This window comes from Sceloporus occidentalis, unplaced genomic scaffold, assembly GCF_023333645.1.
Source record: "Sceloporus occidentalis isolate IW3139 unplaced genomic scaffold, rSceOcc1.0.p SCAF_16, whole genome shotgun sequence".
NCBI lineage: Eukaryota > Metazoa > Chordata > Lepidosauria > Squamata > Phrynosomatidae > Sceloporus > Sceloporus occidentalis.
Window position 1 is genome coordinate 373,034 of NW_028316996.1, and position 26,363 is coordinate 399,396.

At 37.5% G+C, this 26,363-nt stretch overlaps 1 protein-coding gene across 1 annotated transcript; it reads left to right on the forward strand.

Annotated features, from left to right (window-relative positions):
• The first annotated feature begins 514 nt into the window (after positions 1-514).
• HSPB8 (heat shock protein family B (small) member 8) lies at positions 515-15,857 on the forward strand. The gene is made up of 3 exons (XM_089481698.1): positions 515-902; positions 6,072-6,135; positions 15,701-15,857. The coding sequence occupies exons 1-3, from the start codon at positions 515-517 to the stop codon at positions 15,855-15,857; spliced, it is 609 nt and encodes a 202-aa protein (XP_089337824.1).
• The last annotated feature ends 10,506 nt before the right edge of the window (positions 15,858-26,363 follow it).

Consider the following 26,363-nt stretch of genomic DNA (forward strand, 5'->3'; position numbering starts at 1 on the left):
GCATAAAAAAGTGGGAGGTTAGCACAGGAAGAGCAATCCAGCTTGCTGCCTAAAATTGGGTGCCCTGAGTAACAAGTCCTGTCTCTTCTGGGAATCATCAGCTGTTACAAAAGCAGATTCCTGCCAAGTGTTTCATAGGCTACAAATACCCAGCTGACAGGCCACAAGCTGCAAGTTTTAAGAGGCAGATATAAATAGCCAGGGCTCAGTGCTGCACAGAAGTTTACAGAACTTTCTCGGCTGATGGCTCCAATGTTTATTATAGCCAGTGCCCGACATTTGCAGCTTGAAGCCAGAGGATCCACACGCTGCTTTTCTGCTGAATGAGTTTGCTTCATTTCCTGAAGAATTTAGCTTGCTTCTAATTAATTTCTGGGCAAACCTTAAATCACTGGAAATACCTGTTCTCGGCTGTCGTTTCCCTGCGTGTCAGTCTTTTTCCTTGGGAAGAATTATCGAATAAAATCTTTCGGTTGGTATTTTTCAGGCCAGATCAATAATTGAAGAGCTAAAAATGGCTGATGGTCAGTTGCCCTTCACTTGTCATTACCCTGCTAGCAGGCAAAGAGGAACTCGGGACCCCTTCAGAGATCCCGGTTTATCCTCTCGTTTTCTGGATGATGATTTTGGTATTTCTCCATTTCATGATGATTTAACCATGGACTGGCCAGACTGGGCAAAGCGCAGACTTACTGAACCATGGTCTGGTCCTCTGAGATCAGGACCAGTTCGGACATCGAACATCTCTCCTCCAGGATATAGTGCCAGATACACAGGTTACCCCGAAGCTCGTAATACCGTGGTTAACCCCTCTGAACCATGGAAAGTCTGTGTGAATGTTCAAACATTCAAGCCAGAAGAGCTTACAGTCAAAACCAAGGATGGATTTGTAGAAGTTTCAGGTAAGAAAAAAAAAAAACATCAATAAAAGATGCAAACTGTTACTATTTATATATCACTGTTCTGATGAATCAGCTATCTCAACACATCAATATTGATCAATATTTAATTTCTGGCAGAATTTTAGCATTGGCTGAAGTGAACTGCTTATAAAAATTGCTAAATATTAAAAACGTTGTATGCTTATAGTACAGCAGTAAGAAAATATGATTTAACATCAAACAAAAAGGGTGTACCAACCCTCCTGCTATTTATGAATCCCCCAATCTTATTTATACAATACTGCTCTAATCTCCATTCAAACCATTTTAAATGCATGTGTTCACCTTTTCTTTTAAAATAAACAAGAAATTCCATACGTTCCCCTTAATGCTGCAACATTCTAGACTGACATAGCAATGTTACCACAAAAGGCATCTCCTGTTACACTGGGAATACATTGTCTATTAAGTATTTAGTTATTCCCTGTCTAATTTTGGATGGCTGTGAAATCATTTTGTTGTTTTATGGAAAAATCTACTGATATTAAATAGTTATTGACAAAATAATACACAGCAGTAAAGTAAATATAGTTTGCCTGGGCTGGAATGAACCTTTGGCACATGTGGCAAATGTCCTACGAGGCAGTGTCCATTGTGCCCCCTATTTATCGCCACTCATGTAGCCAACCGTTTGCAGAAAATGTGGCCTTGTGCTGCAGATGCAGGTGTAGCATGTATGAGATGTTAGGTAACCTCATGGGACCCCCAAGTGCCATTTATTTTACAGCCACCTGGGATGGTCTGGGGAGATCAGATGATCTTACCAACCGGCTCATAATTCAGGGAGTTCCCCTCTTAGTTATATAGCTATTAACAAATTAAAAATGCTAAATAAAATGGCTCATCAAAGCACTGCTTCCAAGACACATCTGTAACCTACAGAGTTAAGATGTGTAAACCAAATTTATATGTATGTTCATAGCTTGTTTACAGCTAATGACCTACCTATAGCAGGTTCTAATCTACTGCTGGGAGTTTCCTTTTGTCCTAAACTGCCTTAGACTGTCATCATATATCATAACTTATTAAATCCTTAGTTGTTTATTACTAATCAGTACGTTGATTAAGGAACAACAGATAAAGATTTCTTTCTTGTTCGTACCACGGCCAAAAATGTTTTTCTTTATTAAGTCAAGAGAAGAATATCTGCAAACAGGGCATTTTTTGGCTGAACCAGGCATATTCATGATATATCCCACAGAGACAGCCATGAAACTGTATGTGCTCCATCTTTGGAATTTAAACATTTAAACAGTGTATCCAATATACAGATTAGAACTGTCAGCAAAATATATATATTTTGATACATACAATTTGATATACATACAAATAAAGCAAGAGAAGTACTTAAAAACAAAAACAAACTTAGCCTATGTCTTGAGTGTAAGTGTCACGCTTAGAAGTCTTTTGGACAACCTTCGTCAACTGATACTCCACCACTACTGACTGTGAAGACCTGAAGTCATGTACTAGCCACGTACTGCAAGTCATTGCAAAGCAAGCTCACCCAGGAGATTTGGGCATGCATGTACAACTACAATGAAAATGATGCAGGGTGTGGTAGTTACTAGGGGCACATTACATATACAATGTACTGAAGTAAGATGTCAGAGTTCCTCTAAAAACTGATTGAAACGGAGTGCTCGGTTGTTCTGTGGCCAGGGCTGTCATCAGAAATATTGAGGCCCAGTACATGCTTAATGCCTGGGACCCCATGCTCCTCCCATCAGTCCAACACATCTTTGTTTCCACCCATTGCTCCACTCATAACTCCACCTTAAGATCCTTCCATAAGCACTCCTTATGAGAACAGTGGCAAGCCTAGGGTTAGTGGCATCTGGGTGCAGTATTTCAAGGCCCTCCCATAACATGCATACATACTAACATTCAAACTTGCTTTAACATCCATTCACTCTATTGCCACACACTTACATACTCACATTATTTTCCCTGGTCCTCCTAGGCTCACCTTGACACTCACGATAACATCATAAGCTTTCATCCACATACACATGCTAATATCATACAATCATGCTAACTCCATACATTTACACACTTTAACACAATAGTGTATCAGAAACATACATGCTAATATCATATGCTTACAAACATTAATATAAACCAGGTGCCAAGGAGCAGGGTTTGGGACAAGAGACAAGGAGTGTAGTCCAGTAAGCCAACAGAGGTCAGTAGTCCGTAATACACTGTAGAGGCCAGAGGCAAATAAAGCAGTCCAGTAAGAAAACTCTGGAACCAGATGCTAGAACAAACAAGCACTGACATTAGGGTTTGTGAGACATTTATAGGGCTACAGATTGGCTCCCATCACTTTTGCACCTGTGGGTCATTTCAGGTCACTGTAACGTCTTCTGCCGCGGACACTGGGATATGGGATAATTCAAAATATTGCTCTGGTTTCAACTCCAGAGAAAAACAAAGTTCCTGCAAAATCTCTAGAATTACCTTACTAAGGAGCAATTTTTGTTGTATACGACATTCTAGTTAAAACATCTAGACTCCTTGTTAAATGTGTCCAATTCTCCAACCGCTACAGAAAGGTTACGTTTAGGGCAGCTTTTAAACACTAACACTTTTTTTCAGTATCCTACAAGCAAACACCTTCTGCATATAATTATACATGTTGCCTGGAAACCACATTATTAGCACTATAAAGTGTGTTTTTATATTTTTTTAAAAGTAAACTATTTATTTAACACACTTATCTTAAATAGCTTGCAAACTACTAGTAGCTACCACTGAGTAGCTCTAAATGTAGCCTTTCTATGTTACAAAGATGGATAAATATATATAAATAGATATAGATATACTTATATAGAGAGATCTCTCTCTATTATGTATATATATATATATAGATATCTTATATATATATATATATATATATATATATATACATACCTATTCTGATAGCGACCTAACGCTTCAGAAAAATGACTGAATAAAATGTTTAAAATATAGCCTTGATTTTAACAGAATTCATGCAATCCCTTGAAATAATTCACTTATTTTAAGTAGTTCTCATTTAGCGGACTGTTGCAGCCCAACAACCACAGGTTCACAGGATCCCCACATAAAAGGTCAGAGCAGAAGATAATAACATGTGATAACCCTGTACTCAGCAATGGACAACTATGGTACCACGCAAAGTGTTCAATCTCTATATATATCAAATCATGCATATCAAACTATTTATATAAATAAGACAAGAAAAGCCCAACATTAGCAAAATAAAAAGAGCAAAATTAATATGATTTGAACAGAGGGACCAGTTTAAAATATGTGCAAACTGGTGCAAAAATCAAAAAGGTCATTTGCAAGTCACAGTGCCTTAAAATAGACATTGTCTCTGTTCATTGACCCTTCAAACAAGGCCTGGAGTGTTAAAGGATATAGTGTAATGCATGCCCTATTGACAGCTGAAGAGGGTGGCAACTACATACTATTAGTGACAGCTGGATCCATCAGATCCATGCATGAGAATGGATTAAGAGGCACCTGTTGGACAGTGAGCACTCAGATAATTAATAAGAAATGAATATCACTAGCACATTGGCTATAAACCATTAAGGTGGGACTACTCATTTTACTTTGAAAAATAGAGAACACTTGTAAAGTGGTGTAAATATACAAAAAAGCTAGAAAAGTAACCAATGGTATATAAAAAAAACCCCAGTCTAAACAACAGTTATAAATTATGTGGGTGAGTTTGTCCAACAATCTTTGATAGCTTTGCTCAAGATTAAAAGGCAGACATGTGTACAAAAATCTAAGCTTCGCCCATCAGTTGTTTAATTTCTTTACAGCAAGGGGCATGATAATCCCTCAAAAATATGACACTGTAACAGTGTCTGGGTTTTATTTTATTACAATAAAAAATACATCTTCTTTTGACGTGTATAGGAATTGTGTAAATCCGTTTGTTCTTTGCAAGTAGAATAAAACAACAAATGTGTTGTACTACCTCCCACTTTAAGGAATTCATTACATTCATTGGATTCCTTGCCTATTTATAGATACAGAAACATTTATTAAAGAAGCCACTATCAGGGCCTATAACTTCCAGTTCAGAAATATACCTTAATGTGAAGTTATTATAATCTTATTAAGTCCAATCACTTCAGAAAACATCTGTGTATCGTTCAGATATGCAGACTCTATTGAATCATTGACGTCATATAAAGGATCACAAGAGAATGTCTGGCAGCCTCAGGACTAAACACAACCATCCGAGGGCAGCTGCAAGCCCACAGAGTCTCCAGCTTGACAGCCAAAAATAAATTAGTGAACATGTCAGATATTAATATGCTGACTAATCCACCAACTGCTCTATGATTAGAACCTCAAAATAGCCAGTTTTGGGAGTAATAGTACTTGAGGAGATCCCTTTAATTTACCTGCTTACAGACATTCCCAAAATACCTTGGTTAAAGCTCATGACATTAGCCTGATGCTAACCAAGTACACTGCTCAGGATGTCTTCCAGAATAAAACCCAACAATATATGGCACCTGGATGTTGGGTTATAATGGTCAATGCAGAAATTAGGATGGAATATTTTTGTGTGGAAAACAGCACTGCTAGAAATATCAGTGGTCGCTTCAAGCAGTTTAAAATGTGTACTACAGGTCTGCATCTGTGTACTGTTCACCAATCCAGCAACCTGAAAAGTCTAGTGAATGCCAGTGGGACTCTTTAAACAAGAAGTCCCAATTTTATTAGGATTCAATTATGTTTAATTAAATGTACTGGGGTCTATTCACAAATGTTTTTTGTTGCATTATGTTCTCCAGGGCATCTTATCTTAGTAGACTGAAAAGTCATCATCTATTAAAGTCAACATGACTACCAACTTGACCACAGTTCAAGTTCTTGAAAAGCTTATTAGAAACTGCAACTGCATCTTTTAAGTTGCAACACTATAAGAATCTGATCCATCATATGGAAGACTTTCAATATCCAACTCCACAGCAATGCAAATGTTGTGAATAACTGATAAAGCAGCCCTTAGGACAAATCACCCACAACTGAAGCAGGAGTACACAATATAATGTAGTACTATTCTAATGCAGCATTCTCTTTACTAAAAATGTGACCTGTTCTCTGTTATTCTAGGTAACCATGAGGAACAACAGAAAGAAGGAGGAATTGTCTCCAAAAACTTCACCAAAAAAATCCAGTGAGTACATTTTTGTTTCTGTTTATCACTACTTGTAGATGTAAGGTTAGATGACCCTTAAATTGCTGTTAGTCGTAATCCCACGGCTAGATGATCATTTAAATTAACCCACTGGCTGCCCAATCCTGCATTAAAAAAATCCTTACCTTGTAGACATCCTGAAAATGTCAAGATGGCAGTCACATTCTTGTCACAATTATGATAATAAATCAATGAACGTAGTACTGTATTCAACTGACAATTAAAAAACCCAAAACGATAAAGTATATTAAATACAGTATAAGAGAACTGACTGCAAATAATGCATTTTTTTGCTAATCCAAAATCTTCCAGATCCTCGTTAAATACGAAAAACATATGTTAAATAAACAGAAATATAATACATGAAAATGTGGAATTAAAATGAGTATAATGATAACTGTATTAAGAAACATATCAATTCCTCGAATGGGCTAAAACGTAATGGGTTTACCAGATGATATTTAACACTTTCCGTGCCCTCCAATAAGTGATTTTAACTACTTAATTAGAAAAAATTATATTGTCGAAGGTTTGTAGCCTTCAGATAAGTAATGGATTATGTCCTTGTTTCTTGCCTAAGAAAGAAGTGAATTGTAAAGATTGGTTGATGTCTCCAGAAAGAGTCCTGAATTTGTGGTATTAGATCAGCCATATTTAGAATAAGGATGTTGTAAGGGTTTATCCCATTTTTGGATTGCTTATTAGGCATTCTTCGGATTGTCCCGGCTCTTAAAAGTTCTCTAGACACTGTTTTCCTGTTGTGTTGCTGTGTAAAGAAATATAAAATATATTGCTTGTTGTTGTTTTTTGTTGTTGTTTTTACAGCTACAAACAAAATATTTTTTCAGTCTCTATCTCTGCACATAGTAGTGTACAGACATATAATTATTATTACAATCTTCTTATATCCTCATTTAAATATAAGGTGTTTAACAAATTCAGAACAAATATACATTTATACATACAGATACTACAGAAGGTTAGGACTCTATCCATGTTCCTGGCAAGAATGGAGGATTTATGAGGGGCCCTATGGGTAATTGAGGCAAAAGGATGATGAAAGAGAGTAAGTAATATCCCTCTAGTAGGAGTAATTAGGGGTAAGTGGTTGAGGGATACAAAGAGAATTGGAGAAATGTGGGTTGGGGTTTGCGGTAAGATGGTCTTGTGGTGTACATGTCCTAAAAATACAGTACACATACAGGAAAATGCATTATAAAACAGATTAAGTAAATAATCTTGGTTGCAGGCCTAGTAAGAATAGTCCAAATTAGGTTGACATCTTATTTTTCTATATCTATAATTATTACTGAGCCTTGAAGTGTCACATGATCTAAGCAGTTTCTATTCTCCTTGTCGTATGGTTTCCTTGCAGAACTGGGAAAGTTTAAATATGATAAGTTGACAAAAATAATTATGTCTTCCTAACCTACTAGTCATAAGTTGTCTCTTACTTTCCATCAATACTGCCCATCCACCCATTTCTCCTTATTCGTGTTCGTCTATGTTTGAAGGTAAATTACATTGTGAGCAGAAAGATCTTTAGACTGAAAGAACGTTCGCACAGAGATTTCCAAGAACACTAAATAATATACAGGGTTGGGTGCACAATCCTTAAGCAATCACAGTTGACATCTGCACTACAATGAACAAATCCTGCCTGCACTTGTAGTGCTTAATATGTCTTACACACGGGAAATCATTGTACGTCAGCAAGCACTGTCTATTGGAAATGTACAACAAACATAACTGGGAATTCTCATGATCTGATCATGAGACTTTTTGTGTTTACCGCAAAGTCAGGTTCTTTAACTTTCAGGGTGATATGACCTGGATCTGGCATTTGTTTATTCTACACTCCAGATATCTGACACTGCTAGATGGTGCTTTTCCTATTAGTACAGCATGGTCATACTCCTGGGGGCATTATTACATTGTATTTATAAAGCTCCAGCAGATTTTGTAGCATTATTACTACAGGACAAAAAGAAACTTAACCATAACATTTAAACTGAGTATATACAAAATTGACACATTCTGCTACATAGGTAAAATACGGTCCTGCTCTTTAGGGCTTACATTCTATTAGGACATTTTTTAGAGAAAAGAAATAGAGGTCATTTGTAATTTCACAAATTATACTTTCCAATAAATCTGGATTTCAAAAACTGGCAAAACATAAAAAATACTCTGTATGGCCAATATAAACGTCTCAGGTTAATTAATGTAGACAGCTTGTCAGTAAGATGAGCTCATAAGACATATACAGGGCAAACCCATTCTAAACACTGTTGTTCTAACTCCCTTTTTATCTCCCATACTGTGTTTATGTGCACAAGCTAACGCAGATTTTCTGGAAGATGAGGAGTCCTTATATGGCTGTAAAATTGTTCTTGTGGTTGAATGTCTGGCTAGCTGCCAAAAGACCTGTCTGTTTTCATATCCCTCTGCTCGGGGACATTTAAGACATTGTACTAAAATCTCAGTCCAAATTTTCATGTTATAAGGTTACACCGAAAAATCTGACCAAAGCAGACAGTTTGTTTAAATGCAACATGTTCTGCAGAAGCTGGGCAGAATCCCACAACCCTTGTAACGCATTTCAGCTTTCTTGCAGTTTAACTATAGATTAGATATTATTATTTTATTTATATAGAGCCAACAATTTATACAGCGCTTCATACAATACATATATTGACAAAATTAGACTTGAAAAAGACAAACAGAAATGTTAGGTAAAGCGGTCCCTGCTCGCAATCTTTTGACTTTTGCTTAAACCAATTGGAATATAGTTAGAGTATCATTCTTTAGTTAGCCTTTGCCAGCCTCCCTATTCATTTGGGGGGGGGGGTTGAATTGGAGTAAGGTCATTTTTAATTTAGTGAGACAAGCAAATGTTTGAACTGTTTCTGAGACAGGTGGTTTGTTCTTGTTGTTGTGGATGTTAGTGTCCATGTCTGTAGTTTCTGGGAACCAGCCACACACAACGTCAATAGGGCAATGTTGATAGATGGTACTTCAAAGGATTCTCTGCATTGTCCTGTGTTCATATCTCTTGCAACCATTCAGTCTATAATGTGCCCGCATAGTGGCTGCCAACATTTCCCACCTGTGGCCTGGACATGTTAAATGGATATGTCAATAGTTTAAACAGACCGTGCTTACCATATAAGTCACTTCCAGAAAGGTTCAGGACACAGTATTATAAAAGATGATGATGGCTTCTGGGTAGATTTCTGAGTTATCCATGTGCTTGGTGGCACCTGTACCTTGTGCACAATGCAAAGACACTATTGTTCAAAATGCTATTAAGTTTTTATCATTCTGCACAATCCATACATTTCTCCATTGAAAGTTGTCGAATGTCCTGTCCTTCATTTATGATCACGTTGATCACTGAAATTTAATTTTAACTATTGAATCATTAAGATTTTTTTGTATCTTAATCTCCTGGTTCCGGGTGGAGGTCAGCAAGATGTCTATCTCGGTCTATTACTGTTTGTGCCTCCATACTGTATTCATGTCACCCCTACTAACAGTAAACAAAACACAAACCTATCCTCAGTAGCTTCATTAGAATTTTAAAGTCTAGGTTTTACCCACACGTCCTTCTAATAATTAAATAACCACCTGATACATTGCTTTACCCATTAACCATGAGGTAATCTATAGCTAAGTACCTATTTAATTCATATACATTAAGAAGAATATAGGCGGGGTGCCAGGACTTCTTGGATGTTATTAAGGGTAATTCTAAAGGATGATAGCGTTCCACTTTAAGTTCTATTCCAGTTACGAATTCCAAACTCTGTAATGCTTTGTCCTTAAAGTTTAACAATTAATTCTGGAAGCCATGGTAAGACCATGACTGATAAGTTAAATAAAACACGTTTTTGCAGCACGGAAGAAGTTAAATGAACAAATGCGACCCATCTGTTTCTGTTTCTAGTTACAACAGCAAATAGGCCATCCTTCACAAGAACAACCATAAAAGAGGCAGATAAAAGTGATTTAAATACATTACAACTTCCTTTGTACAACTATAGGATGCATCTGTTGTACACACTAGCTTGTATAAATCACAGGGCTTAGAGGACCAAACCCGTTTACTGCTAATACAGAGGGCTGTCAGGATCTTACATTGTACTTTAGAATGTTCCAAAATGTTTTCTTCTTTAATGGAACAGAATGCATCAATGCAGATTTTCCCATTAGTATGCATGTACTATCCATCAAATGGAGTGGTAAATATAGAAGTGCACTAGCAGGAGATGAGGCTAAGAATTAAATACGTTTGAACATGTCAAGCAGGAGGCTCGTCAAATTGGTTATTATGTTACATCAAGTCCCACCACGCTCGGAGCTAGAGAAACACAAGATTTCTCAAATCCAAGACTTTTGCTAAGGGGATACAGGTCCCAGGGCAAATTGCATTGTATCCACTAAGACATTGTTTATTTGGCTTCTATTTTACCCACATGGCACTAATTACTTCCAGCCAATAACAACTGGTTCAGTTCTTTTTAAATTTAGTTTATTTCATTTTATTTAGTATTGAACTAATTCATCCAGCCGCAAGTCTAGATTATTACTATTACTGTTACTGTTCATAAATGAGGAAACCATGTCTAACTTTGGTGGTTTCATTATATACATAAAAAAACAATATATTCTTACTTGTGTTTGTGCCGTGCTTTCACTGGCTGTCTCCACTGTTATGTGACATTAGCCCACATATTTGGAACACATATTGGGCTACATGTACCATGCATTATACTTTTAAACTCTTTACACTCAAGAAAGCTACGGATAGAACATTGAGTGATCAGCAGCACTGCATCACTGATCACTCAGGGGATGAATTTTGTTTATCTCTCTTTTCAAAACAATAACACTTTTTTCTACATACATCATATCATTTAAAAAGTAAACACACACAATATTTACAAAATAAATTAAAAGGGACACAGCAATGTCACCAAGATATCATCAATGTACCCTATAGTTTCAAGAGAGATCCCTAGGGTCTATGAAGACCTTATGCAGATTTTTTGTCTTGCTGTTATACTTTATACAAAAAGCTTAGCAAGAAAGGCAAAAATTGAGAGAACTTCAGAAAAAGTTTTCCCCCATTTTTAACCCCTTAAGGACAATGGGCGGTCCCTAAACCCATTGAAAACAATGCATTTTGAGCCCGTTCATGTACGGGCTTTGTCATTAAGGGGTTAAGCAGTTAAAACAGGAGCAAAGGACCATTCCCCCAGCCCCACACATTGCTCATTGGCCTACAGAAAATTATCAATCTATTCAGAAAACACTGCTTGTTTATTTTAATTTGATTTTTTTACTTTGATGTTCCCTACCTGACTCTGGAACCTATTAATATTAAAGACATGTATGCTTTATACATTGTGAATGCGGCTTGTTTTACAATAAATTATTTTGCAATAAATTCTAAACAAGCTTTTTTTTTTTCTGAATGTTTTAATTATTCTTGTACTATTCAGGATGAGCTGAGTTTTAAATCCCTGGGCTAGTATGTATTTATACCTTCCTTTGTATATGTATAGACCTGTACACAGTGATCTGAAGAACAGAGGGAGTTGCACTCATTATTCTAGCGAAGGAATGCTTTATTAGGAAGGGGGGATTTCATGTGGGAAGAAATACAGAAATGTGTTTGGTGGCTACTGAATTAGGAGGGAATAGCATTGTATATCAAGCTCACAGCAGTAAAATAGCTACTACCGACATGTTTATTGAAATAATTGTTTCACTCCTCTAAAGGACCTTGAACTCATGCAGATCAACCGAGAACTGACAGTACTAAATGTGTTTCCTCTCAACTGTGTAGCAGTTATGATGCAAATATTATTTACTCAAAACAATGGTTTACACTTACAATTTTTATTTTTTTTTTAACTGCTGCGCCATGTACTAAAGCCCTGCGCGGGAACAGACACTGTGTGCAATAATGCTCAAGAACAAGTTTTTCTGACAAAATCACAGAAGTAAAAAATGGCTCCAAATTGGAGCCCCCCTCTGACATATACACAGAGTGACCAGTGACAACATCCACTAATTTCAGCCTCCCTGCCAGACCCTGAAAGAGCCAGGCTCTGAAAAACCTCTCCCTGACAGCACACACGGGTCCAGGCACGTAATCTACACTTGATCTTTTTTTTTTCTCAGGGCCCTTCCTTGCCCTGGGTAAACAGGGAACATCCTCTCCCTCGACAGCTTACCTAATTGTTAGGCTTCAGGGTGTTTATGTCTATGTATATTTGCCACATATATCAACCCCTTCATTACTAAATGCATATTGTCACCTAATACCTAGCTTTTTTTTAACATAATTTCCACTTTTTAATTTTTAGTATACTCCCACAAATTATGCATAGTTTTTTTGTGGGTCTTTTTAATATCTATGTTCCAACAAACCATGCACCATTTCACATGATATGTAGTGAATAAAAATCACCCCATATATGCCAAAGAAAATAATAAAACTAAATATTTTATGAAAAGCTCTTACCTCCCTTAGTAAATCATAAGTATTTAGTTGCACATACATGTAGTGTGTAGTAGAGCCCTGCACGGGACTGCTTTTTTAATCCCGCTCCCGCCCGCCCCCGCAATGTGGGTGTTCCGCTCCCGCCACATTTGTGGCCAATCAAGCCCGCCTCCTTACGTGATTTCCCGCGCAGTCCCGCAAGGCTGCCCTCGAGTTGTTCCCTCACAGCGTCTCTTCTCTTGCTCTGCCCAGGAACAAGGCGGAGTCACAGGAAGTGACATCATATCACGTGACTCCACCTTGTTCCTGGGCGGAGCAAGATAGGAGACACTGTAATGGAGCAGCGAGAAGGCATCCTTGCGGGACTACGCGGGATTACCGGGACCCGCAGGTACAGTGTCTGACCGCCCGCTCCCGCCCGCAGCCCCAGCAAGACCGCCCACGCCCGCCTCCCAATGCAGTCCTCTAGTGTGTAGTCCATTTCATATAGCACTGGGAAGTATAATCCCCTGCAGCAGGGATCAGACAATTTTTCTTGCATGTTGGACAGCTGTTCTAACATAGTAACATAGTAACATAGTAACATAGTTCATAAGGTTGAAAAAAGACCAAAGTCCATCAAGTTCAACCTATATACATATTGTGTCCCTACTGTGTTGATCCAGAGGAAGGCAAAAAACCCTTATGAAGCAGATGCCAATTGCCCCATACCAGGGGGAAAATTCCTTCCCGACTCCAAATATGGCAATCAGAATAAATCCCTGGATCAACGTTCTGTCCTTATTAATCTAATATCCATAACTTGTAATATTATTGCTTTCAAGAAACACGTCCAGGCTCCTTTTGAACTCTTTTATTGAGTTTACCATCACCACTTCCTCTGGCAGAGAGTTCCATAATCTCACCGCTCTTACTGTAAAGAACCCCCGTCTGTGCTGGTGTAGAAACCTTCTTTCCTCCAGCCGTAGAGGATGTCCCCTTGTTATAGATACAGTCCTGGGTATAAATAGGTCCTGGGAGTGATCTCTGTACTGTCCCCTTATATATTTATACATAGTTATTAAGTCCCCCCTAAGCCGTCTTTTTTCCAAACTAAATAACCCCAATTCTGATAATCTTTCTGGGTACTGTAGTCCTCCCATTCCCCTTATTACTCTGGTTGCCCGTCTTTGAACCCTCTCCAGCTCCACTATATCTTTCTTGTACACTGGTGCCCAGTACTGTACACAGTATTCCATGTGTGGTCTGACTAGTGACTTGTACAGGGGTAGAATTATTTCCTTGTCGTGGGCATCTATGCCCCTTTTGATGCACCCCATGATTTTATTTGCCTTAGCAGCAGCTGCCTGACACTGGTCGCTACAGGTAAATTTACTGTTAACTAAAACTCCTAAGTCCTTTTCCATGTCAGTCGTCCCCAGTGTTTTCCCATTTAATACATATTCCCAGCCTGGATTTTTCTTCCCCATGTGCATAACCTTACATTTATCTGTGTTGAACCTCATCTGCCACATCCCAGCATCCCACAACATTTCTTTTTCAATAATGACACAGTAGCAAGCAGCTATTTTAGACTCCCTGTTCTATGCACAATCCTTACTTTCTGATAGAGGTCAGATTTTTTTTTTTTAACTATTTGAGAGATTTTGAAAATATGCAGATTGATCAGCAACATTATCTGCATCAGGATCAGGGCCTCAGCATTTAGCAGAAATGTAAGGCTTCTATAGTCAGATTAAGTCTCATGTTCCTTGAGTTTTGTGTATATGTAATCACGCAAGATTTTCAGTACGAGGGCTCAATATTGTTTCCTAAGGACTGTTATTAAGTACTATAGTGTTAGGTGATCCCTTGCACTGGGTTATTGGGCAAGGGAGTCATTTAACAATTAAATTTTAATGTCATCATAAAAGGTTTTTAAACTCATTATTTTCAAAATGGCACTGGTACTTCATGAAGGAGGGAACTGATTAAGGACAGCCATAACAACCACAATTGTTTCTTTTCATTGTACAAATACATGGGTGTGTGTGCTCCAGCTGGGTAGGTCGAACAATTACATTTCAGATTTTGCACTGGAACTTGTTTCGCACACCCATTCCTGGTATGGATAAAACCTCTGTAAAGCTTCTCAATGCTATTTAAAGTGTTATGTTGGCATTTCAAAATAACCTATACCCTCCCCTTACTGTATTAATGGTGATTTATAGCTGATTTATCTAGCACTAGAGAATCACAGAAAACTCACAACAATTGGTTAAATAGACTATAAACAGAGGGCAAACATATATATTTTTTTCAAATTTACCACATTTATAGTTGATGTCATAATAGCATCACATTTTTTGGTGGAATTATGTAACATTATTTTTGCTAGAACAAATAGGTAAAAAAAGGTGGATTGAAACATTTTAATTCTAGTACTTTTACACAGCCAACACTCCAAATCATTTTTTTTTTGTTAATATGAAATACTAATGAACTTTTGCACTAAAGTGTAAGCTTCTAGGAGCGAGAAACCATTCACATCACCCATTCTTCCAACATCTTCTTCATAAAAGGGTTAATTTTCACAGCCCATCTGTAGTAAATGATCAGTATTCTGTCAGTTAAAGCATGTGCCAACTATATGCCATAAAAGTTTATAATATAGATTCATCAGGCAATTACACTTGTATGAAACTGGTAGTCAGCAGACAAAGAACAAGAAGCTGGTAATAAAAGGTTTCAATGAAGATGCTGAAATAGAGATAGCATCATGATTCACATGTTTCCCAGAAAATTGTACCTCTGGTTCCCAAGTCATAATAATTATAATCTGGTAGCAATAAAAAAACAAAACACTTTGAGGTCCTGGAAGCAAGAAGGGGAAGATTAACAGGGCATCACTGCAATAACCCTCTGAGTAATTTGGAATTGAGCTTGGGGATTTAGATGTAGCTCATGTAAGTCAACACTTTCAGACCATGGTACAAGTTATAGACCAACCATCAAATATAAATATGTTTACATTTCTTGATTGTCTTTTAGGTTACCCTCAGAAGTGGACCCCACAACAGTGTTTGCGTCTCTTTCTCCTGAAGGTCTCCTCATTATTGAAGCACCTCTGGTCCCACCTTATAACCACTATGGAGATGACAGCTACACCTATGAGCTTCCACTTGATCCCCAGGATGTTGTTTCCTAACTCTGCCTTAATGTCCACCTCGAATTCCACCCAACATTGCATTAAGAGTAGATTGTACCTTGTATAATTATTTCCATATGCTAGTAATGTTTCATTACTTAATTTTATTGATCCACTATAGAAATTAGCTGATTTGCTCACTATAGACAAAACCAATGTATGAACCTTACTAATATGCACTCAATAGGCCTTACATGTGGTGACCGCAGGATGGCACCAAGTAACTTTGGTACTGTATTAAGTATTGTCTTACATATTGAACATGAGCTGAAATTATTTATAGACCTGTTAACACAAAAAAACCCAAAACGGTATTTTGTTTAAAGAACCAAAACTGTTTGCTTACTTTGCTTATGTAATAAACTTTAGGAATAAAATCATTTACAGATGATTAGTTGTGCTATTCTTTTGCTGCAAAGTCTAAAAGAACGGTATTGAACTTAAGAGCTAATGCCCCCCCCCCAGCAATTCATGAAGACATTTAAAACTGGGGAAATCAGATAACATTGACAGTATAACTGCCTCCAATGATTCAATGTGATATGCTTTTGAGGACCATATGGTTTTTTTAAGTCAGGTACAATCAATCAATGCGATACGAAGTACCATTAACGGATAATCAGATGATTTTAATATTCTTGCTCAATTTAGCTGTGTGGGTGATTACATATGAATATATGTATACTGTACTCAAAACACCTTCTATAAATAGATTATTAATGACATTTACCAACCTTTACTTAGAATATTTTATTCTGTTCCAAGTTCAGATAAGAATTAACTTGAATACTTGAGATAAAAACATTTATCAGTGGGCACATATTGCATCACCATGGTTGAACGTCAGTCTAAAGGCATTGGATGTCATTCATTAACGTGTCAGTTCACATGGTTAATTATTTGACGCTATGAAAGGCCTGGGTTTTCCCTCCAGAAAGGACTGAATTGAAGATACACAATGTTTAAATAAATTGAAATCATCTTACATGGCCTAGTATACCAGCTTTTTTGGTAACCAGTATTCTCTTAACAAGTGAGCATTTAACATTACTGACTTCACTATCGATTATGAGGGACCAACCCTAATGAGCTTCTTCTACTAGAAGGGTTGGTCATCCCAGCACAATGCATTATTAAATTAGTTAGGTGGCTTGTATAGGATCTCAAATTAAGAATGCATCGGGTTGGTGCTTCACAATACATAGTGAAGTGATTTTGATGATTTCAGCTCAGCTCAACTCAGTGGGTAAACCCAAAAGTGTTACTGCAACTAGATTCACAGAATGATTTTAAACATAAAATAAGTACTGGTATATGAGCGTATAGAATACATAGAGCACAGGGAACATCAAAACATACCTGGATAGCATTTATAGTTTAATCTATTTATGCAAACTGATCTATGTTGTCAGGGTGCACAGTGGTCCTTTAAGTAGTGAATAAGATCATATATAAAGCTATAATAGTCAACTGAGCCAAAATCATGAAAACCGCTAAACCAGGACCATAATGCAGCTCTTATCTCCAGGTACCAATCAAAGGTGATATATTTTATCTTAGAACCAAGGCAGTAGGGACTTCCTGGTTCATAAGTTACTAATGAATGTATTCCTCATGCACCCATATAAACAGCCACAGTTCCTTATCACGCTTAACCATCCAGTTTGTAGCATTAATGCAAAGAAGACCAGACTTCTTTGATTATAACATAACAGAGATTTCTTTATATTTTTAATAAACAGAGAGTAGAGACAAAATGAAATGGCGTCCTAAGCAAACATTTAAATTGTAAAGTACAAGCTTAGTTCTCAATATTTTGGGTGCATTCAAAAAAACTTCTTTTAAAGATTCATCCACTTTTACCACTTTGCAGACTTTCTCGCTCATTTAATGGGTACCTGTGGTGATATAATTTAAATATTAATGATTTGGTGATATTTTAATAAAATATTTCAACATAATACTTGGGAAGTTCAGTTATAAAAAAGGAGAAGCTTTCACCTGTTCTGATTTTTACTCTATAAAACAAGTTTAAAAAAAAATGAAAATAAGAAGGTGCCCACAATTAAATATTATGTCCCAAAAATAATATAATTTGCCCTTGTTCTTTTATTTTATATAAATATGTTCATAATAAGGATTAATAAGGAAAATGTGACATATAATCTAAATCATCCACAGTCAGACTTTTGTCTTTCAGCCCTTAAGGGGGAAACTCCTAGGAATGGTCGTATTCACCATCATGAAAGGCTATATACTTTTCAATTATGGCGGTGCCTGGCTGCTAAAAAAAAAAAAATATTAAGAAGGTGATCAACGATCGCCTTCTAAGCATAGTCAGTATTTCTGAAGTGCCTCTATATCGATTCAGTGACAGGGGCCCGTTTGATGACTCCTAAGAGTGTTTCAAACAGACATGCTGCCTCTATAACCCTCCTGAGAACTTTGAATAATAAAAATATAATAAAATGTAAAAATAAAAAAGACCCTAGTGATGTCACCATGACATCATAAGATAAATCATCCAGTTCAAAGGAAATATGTCCATAAAAAAAACCTAAAAAAGTCCTAAAATTGGGCCCATATCTTCATAAAAAAATGGTTTGATGGGTAAATTAAATTTGGTTGGTTTCAATGATGTCACAAAAAAGGCATCGATGCAAACTGTCCAGATAGGGCCAAATAGGGCATGTGCGCAGGATCACCAAATGTCATAGTTAAACACTGAAAAAACCTAGGCAAACCTAGGCATGGTGGCATCACTGTACTCAGGAGATGTTGCTGAATACATATTGGGGTGGTGTTTGGAAGTGACATATACCAGGAAGTACAATGTTTGTAAAAAAAAAAATCACACAAAAATACTACCACAAACATTGACAAAGACAAAGATGACCCTCATTATAAGATGACCCCCAAAATTTGAATATTAATTTCGGGAAAAAAGAAAAAGCCTGAATATAAGAATACCCTTGAAGAAAAAAGTTTTACTAGTAAATATGAATTCACATTTAAACTATTTTTTCATATTTAATAAAAACTATGATTGATATTTGTTTTTATTTGAAAACCTGCCCCGGGTATGCACATCTGCCCCAAGATATGCCTTATACCCCCTTATATGCCACTCTGCCCCCCCCAGACATGCCCTACATCCCATATATGCCACTCTGCCCAGCAGAAATGCTTTATACCTCCTATATTACACTCGGCCACCAGATATGCCTTATACCTCCTATATGCCACTCTGCCCCGCAGATATGCCTCTTGACCCCCTATTTGCCACTCTGCCCCCCAGATATGGCTTATACCCCCTATATGCCACACTGCCTCCCTGATATTCCTTTTAACCCCCATATGCCGCTTTGCCTCCCTGATATTCCTTTTAACCCCCTATATACAACTCTGCCTCCAGAAAGCTCTTATAACCCCCATATGCCACTCTTACCCTTCCCCTGACTTACTAGTTCATCCCTAGACTTGTCCCCCGTGCTTCAGATTCCTTCGTGTCTAGTGGGGCTGTCGGCACCAAAAGGTCATGTGATGCCGGTGCTCCATCATAGAAGCCCCAGAGGAAGTGCCGGCGAGCACGCATCGCACAGACCTGTATCTTACTCTTATAGTCAGACCTATTTGAGGTCCGATTAGAAAACAACCTTGAATATAAGACGATGGTTATTTTTCAGATAATTTGTTCTGAAACAAACCGATCAAATACAGTATATATATTGTGACAGAAAGCAGGGGATGATCATGGAGGGAGTGTATATACCCCCTTATATTTTGCAGGGTGGTTACCCTCAATAGTTTTACCAGCCCCAGGGAGATGTCTTGTTAATAATGGAATTGTTGGATGTCTGTTATTTGTGTATTTTGGGTCCCTGGGGTGGAGCATTTGGAGAGTAGGGCGGGCCAGTGCTCCACTCCACATTTTGTGAGCAGCCGAAGACCAGCAGGTGGGAATCCAGTCCGGGATACTCTCCTAAGCACTCACCTGTTTCCACTAATTAATGGGAGAGGCAGTTAAGTCCCTTATCTCAGTGCAAGAGAGATCATTTGGCTCCCTGAGAGAGAGAGCTGCCAAAATACTGAGTTCTGCCATTATGGCATACAATTTTGTTATTTTGTTTAGTTGGAATGGATAAGCCGCCCAACTGCAGTTAGGTTGGAGAACCCTGTATTAGTTAGTGCTCACAAGAGCAAGGCTTTTTGTTTGATTTATTTATTTTTCTGTAATGCCTGTGGTGACAAAATAAAAACAGGCCCAGCCTTTTATTTTACCCTCCTCGTGTCTGAGCCGTCTCTGCAGCCTGGTAGACTGTGTGTGAGTAAAGATTCCCGGATATGTGTGTGTATATATATATATATATATATATATGTGTGTGTGTATATATATATATATATATATATGTGTGTATATAATATATATATATATATATATATATATATATATGCATGTGTGTGTGTGTGTGTATACACTAAATGAGAGAGAAGAAAATTACAGCTAAACACGAGCACTGCAGAAATGTTACAAAAAGCCATTGTCGCAAAGGGTACAAAAATAAAATCAGCCATTGTCACAAAGAAGTTCAAGAGGATCTGACGCTTTATTTCTAAAATCTTATATTTTGCAGTTCTTTAAACTAAATATATATAATAGTGTTAACTGATTAACTCCTTGTATACACATACTCATTTTTTGGTATTTTACATGGTGTGCATCCTCTTCTGCACCCTACCAGCACCCTCTTTCTCTTCCATTGCTGACTGCTTAATGGGCACCAGATTGATTTGTAATGCTGGGAGCTGTAGTGAATTTGAATTGCCTAACACATTAAAGAAAACAGAAGAGAAGCCATTAGTGCTGGCTCATGGACCTGCTTAGTGATTGTATATGTGCCTTAGTCAGTTTACAATGCCTTTGCATACTACAATTCTAATGTGTTCTATTCAATATTCCTTAGAAGAACAAATAATGCAAAGGAAAACTGCTGCCACTAACTAAATAACACACAGACACGTCTTTGTGATAGATTTGCTTTAATGTTGTATTTTATGTTGTTATAAAATATTTTTAAGGCCATAAAGAAATTAGTGGGGCGTAGGCTATACTTATGTGCTTTTATAAGCAGTTATACACGCTAGGAATGTAGAAATTAGCTTTGGCTTGTTATTCTCTTGGAATACTTTATGCACTGTAAATGTATGTTCAGCAAGGTGTATATCAATTTTAGTCCATTAAATCCAACACCTACTGAAAAACTTGCACCCACCTTCCAAAAAAACTCCAAAACATTGGGCATGAGAGTTTAAATGGTACGCATAAGTATGACTTATACAAATATAAATATATATATATATAATAGTCACAAACATCATTTTAATGTTATACATGCAAGGTACAAAAAAAGACTACAACGTGCTTTTGTGTGCCAGGACATAATTTTTGCGTACCTTAAAAGATCCACAGGGTGCTCTTTCCGTTTATATGTCTCTTGAAGTCTTTTTTGTATCTTTAATTTGTAAAATTAAAATTATTTTTTTACCTGGTGCGCTCATTTTTTTTTGTGGGTATGTAAAAGTGCCTTGATATGCTTGTTGTATGTATTTCCCCAATTAGCAAACCTGGATAACAGGAGGCCCCCTCAATACTAACCTCATAGCATGTAGGACCTCTTGTTTTAGATCTCCTAGCTTTGGTGTGATTGTCATATATAGGACCCCTTGTTTTAGGTCTTCTAGCTTTCATACAATTATCATATTAACCTTTCTTTACCTTTACGTATGGGTAAGGATCCCAGAGACGCACAGTTGCCTAACAGGGTAGCTTGAAATCTGTTCTTTCATTGGGACACATCCATCTTCCCCTCCCAGAGAGGAACAGTCCGGAGACTTCGGGTGAGGTGCTGCTTCTCCAGGTCACTAAGGTAAACTCACATGAGCGTCAATGCTGCAAGCCCCTCTCCCCACCCACTTCCCTATCGAAAACAGCGTGTGGCCCACAATATCCGCGGGACCGCCCCCACTGTGGTCAGCAGGACCTCCTACCAGCATCCCCCAATGCGGGCTCCGGGTAGCAAGCTCCAGAAAGTTCCCAGGTATCACCATAAGGCAGGATTCAATTTGTATAAAGTTTGTGGGCTTTAATGCAGCACACATACTGGCTGAATAGAAACTAAACAATTTCTGCAGTGCTGACTACAATTGTGACCAACAACTTAACCCTTTTTTGAAAACAGTTCTACCAAAGTCTTTGCAGGGCCTTCCCAGCACACAGCCTGCTTCTAGTTTGCCGGGCCAAAATGGAGGCTCCTAATCAGCCGTGTCAGCACCTTTTCACTTAGCTTGTCTCATTAACATATGTGGGAACTTTCTGGGTTTTGCCCGTATCAGTTTCTCTCCTGACATCCCAAAAACTAAACAAGTTAAAAGTGCATTTCATTACACTTTAAACTTCTCCCTGGGGTTTTCATACTCCACGCCAAGAATTTCACAATATTTTTGAAGCTACATATTTACCACCCAGTACCATTCCTGGGATTTTATCACAGGGTATTAACAATTTATAACACCATATATAACCACAATACACAATACATAGCTAGTTTATTAGGCTTTACTGCCACTTAAACTTACAAAAATTACCTAATTCTTTGACTCATGAAAAATGGATTGTTGCTTTTGATAAGGCTTTAAAATTGTTTAGCATTTTAAAGATATTTGCAATGGTAGGTTTTATGGGAATGGGAGTTATTATTCTAAAATGCCTAGAGCACCTATCGAATACACCTACTGTTACAATGATTTATAAGGAAACTATACAGAAAGAAAGAAAGGACCCCTGAACTGTATTACACTGGTTTATATATGAGAACTGCATTTGGTCCTCTACAGAGACTGAATTGTGTAGTGATGATGGACCTTCGTAGCTTACTTTGTACAACATCATTGTTGTACTGAACCATGGGACTGCCAAGTTTCCCTAGTTAAGACCCAAATGCATGTATCTTTCCTGATATACCACTTGTTCTATGAGTTCAGAATGCTCAGCTGGCAATTGATCATAGTGTTCTACAGGCCTGCAAGCTGCAGTAATATATTTATAAGCAATAGTATATTTGATGTCACATACCAACTGCTCAGCTCCTCTCTGACCTGCATAGAATATGAGTGTGAGAGACTGACAGCCCAATTTGCCCTTTTTTCATCAATAGGTGTGTTATTATCACTCTCATTTTCTTAGCTCTATCTGCTTCCTCTACACAAAACACTATCTGGCATCCCCTAACCCCATAATAGCACATGCACACAACACTAACAGATAATATCTAGCTGCCACTTTGCTTCTGCATTAGATTATCTGACACCCCATGGTCCCCCTGCATACAATACTATCCCTCAGCCTCTCTCTGCAAAATACCCACCCCTCATATAACAGTATCCAGCAGCCCCTAACCCACCGTACACCCAACAGTATCCAGCAGCCCCTCACTCACCACAAAAAAAAACACTGTTAATACACACTATCCAGCTGCCCCTAACCTCGCTGCACACAACACTATGAAGCAGCCCCTCATCAACCACAGCGCACAATAGCTGTCAGTTCCTTATCCACCACACACTCAAAAGTATCCAACAACCCCTCAGCCCAGGAACATTATATACCCTCAGCCTCTCACGCCCACTTTCCCTCCCATACACAACACTTTCCAGTGAATCTTTGGTCCCAATAATTATTTCTCCCACCTTACCTCAGCATCACCATGTCCATTGTATTACTACCCAATCATCTCTCTCATCACCGTCCATATCCATCAGCCTCCTTCCGCTGGACTTCATTACTTCCACTCCATTACTTCCACTATCCCCACAACTTCCTCTGCATCATGGCCTACCTACCCACGTATTCACAACTTCTCTCTGTGACATCACCTACCGCCCATCTTCCACACCTTGATGTCACTACCTATATCCTCCTATTTCTTCTTTAACATCTAGATGCCTACACTAACATACTTTGTTTTGGGCTGGGTGTATTGCAAATTTCACCAATTGCATTTTTATCGGACCTTCATTGGCTGTTGCCCTGTTCAGTTATTTCCACAAAGACAAGGCTATTATACTATGTATAGAGATTAGCCCTGCTTCCTTGTGGTTTAATGAGGATCATTTTGAATCAAACCCGCCACATAAAAATGTTCTGCTTGGCTTATGCTGATTAAGCTTTTCTCATAAATGTATTTGGGAGTATTTCTAAAAGATCAACAGATTTTATAGCAAATATATAGTTTCCGTAAAATGATGAGACAGAAGGGTAAATTCAATGTTACCTAGACCAATTATTAATTTTAGAAAACAAATCCATAATTTCTAAATGCTAAAGTCAATTAACATCAAAGTCAGTTTGATATATTTATATGAATAACTGCTTATGTAGCATTCCAAAGCCACTAATTATTATACTATAAAAGCAGCCTTGGCTAGTGGACTATACGAACCTCCATTCTTATCAGTTCTATCAACGTCATTTTGATTATACGGAATCACAGTTTGATAAACTTGATTCTGGAAACTAACCACTAGAACTTACAAAATGCTGCAAATGCACATTAGCACATTTCTTTAGGAAGAAAATAAAAACAATGTAATACAATGTACACAATAAAAAATCATCTTTACTCGGAATAGAAAAATATACATTACTAATAGTGAATATGTTGCTTCTATTCCAACCCCCAAAAATACAAAAATGAAAAATACAATAAACTAACTGTACAACCGTTTAAAAAAAAATGAAACAAGTCAAAAGTATGTGAAACCAAACTCTCTAATACAAATATCCTCCTATACAATGTAGGCTATGTGTAATGAGCAGTTGTATATTGGAAAAAGTAGTACAAAGAGTGAGACCATTCCATTAGTTACTATGATAATTATACCACATTCTACTTTTAGTTGATTGAAAACAGTTATGAAAGTAGGATGCTCATCAGAAATTAAACACCTGCATGTTATGTTTGTATCATGATAGCCAACACAATGCTTGAAATGGGCTCAGTGGTGACCCAAAGTACTAAGTGCTAATATTAGTTATGGGATTATTAGACCATATGGCTGCTTTATGAATCCAGTTTTCTGATTGGGGGACTAAAATCTATGATTGATCTAAGAGCCACGATTATAAAAGTCCTCAGTACATTTGTGCTTGTACATCATCAGTAGTCAAGCAATGGCTACATTGCATGAAATAAGATTGCTATAATTCTCACTGAAACACATGATCACCACTGGACACCAGGGTAGAGGGAGGTTGTAGTTACATTTTAATACAAATTTAATATGGGAATAAGTGATAAATCATTTGGCTAATAGAGGGGTGGGCAACAATTTACAGATGCAAATTAATATGACCAATGGATATTCATGAGTATACATTTGCAAAGTAATAAAGATCATATTAAAATACACAAAAACTACATAGGAATTAGCCACATCAGTACTACCATTTGTGTTGCAGCACATTAAATGAACATTTTCTTGCAGAATAAAATTGCGTCTTTACCCACAGGGGTGAGCTTTTTATATTTATTGCAATAAGTAAATCCAACCATTTTTTAATTAGGTACTGGGACTGTAGTAACTGCGTAGGAGTCATTATATTGATTGCTTTCATCTTCTAGTAGCTAATATTTTGGAACTAAATGAAAAAATAAAACAACCTGGTATGTAGTATGAAAATTTGAACAACATTGTGATATTGCCAAGTAATGTCATTGTGAAAAGTAGGGAGAGGGGTATTTCAGCAAGACCTTGGATGGCAGGTCCAAGAGACCAGCAGTCCCTCTGCCACAAAACAAGGGGGACAGATTGTGTTCTTGGGAGACCGGGGCCCCGGTGTGCTCAATGTACCGGTTGCAAAGAAGGCCTCTGATCTCGATAACTGACCTATTTAGACTATAGAGATAAAACTTCAGGACAGAGGGGACAGCTGAAGGTGCTGCCCTGGGGCTGGTCTAGAGCAGCTCCTGAGGTAACTACACTGCTAGGATATATATTAACATAGGTTTTCAATTGAGCTTAATATTTGAATTCTGTGATATCTATATGCATTATGAAAGGCCAAGCCCAGTGAGATTATTCTGTAGAAGGACTCAACTGGCCCTGCATAATGTATAGCTGAATCTGTGTTATTTCTCTGTGAAAAGATTTTAGAAACCATCTGACATTAACTATGTATTATGCAGGGCCACCTCTGCTTGTTTGAAGTTGGTCCCTCAAAATGGACAATGAAGTTGGAAAGCTGAAATATTCAATATGCCTGCAAACTCTAATTTTAGCGATTATATGTCTGGTCACTTTATAAAAAAATGTTAATATACTAAATTAGCAGAACAGGTCTCAAAGGTACATATTGCTACAAAACCAATATAGGAGTAATTGCGGCTTCATGTGTCAATGGGTAACCAGTTATTAATTCCATAACATAATCTTGCTTTGGTGAAGCAA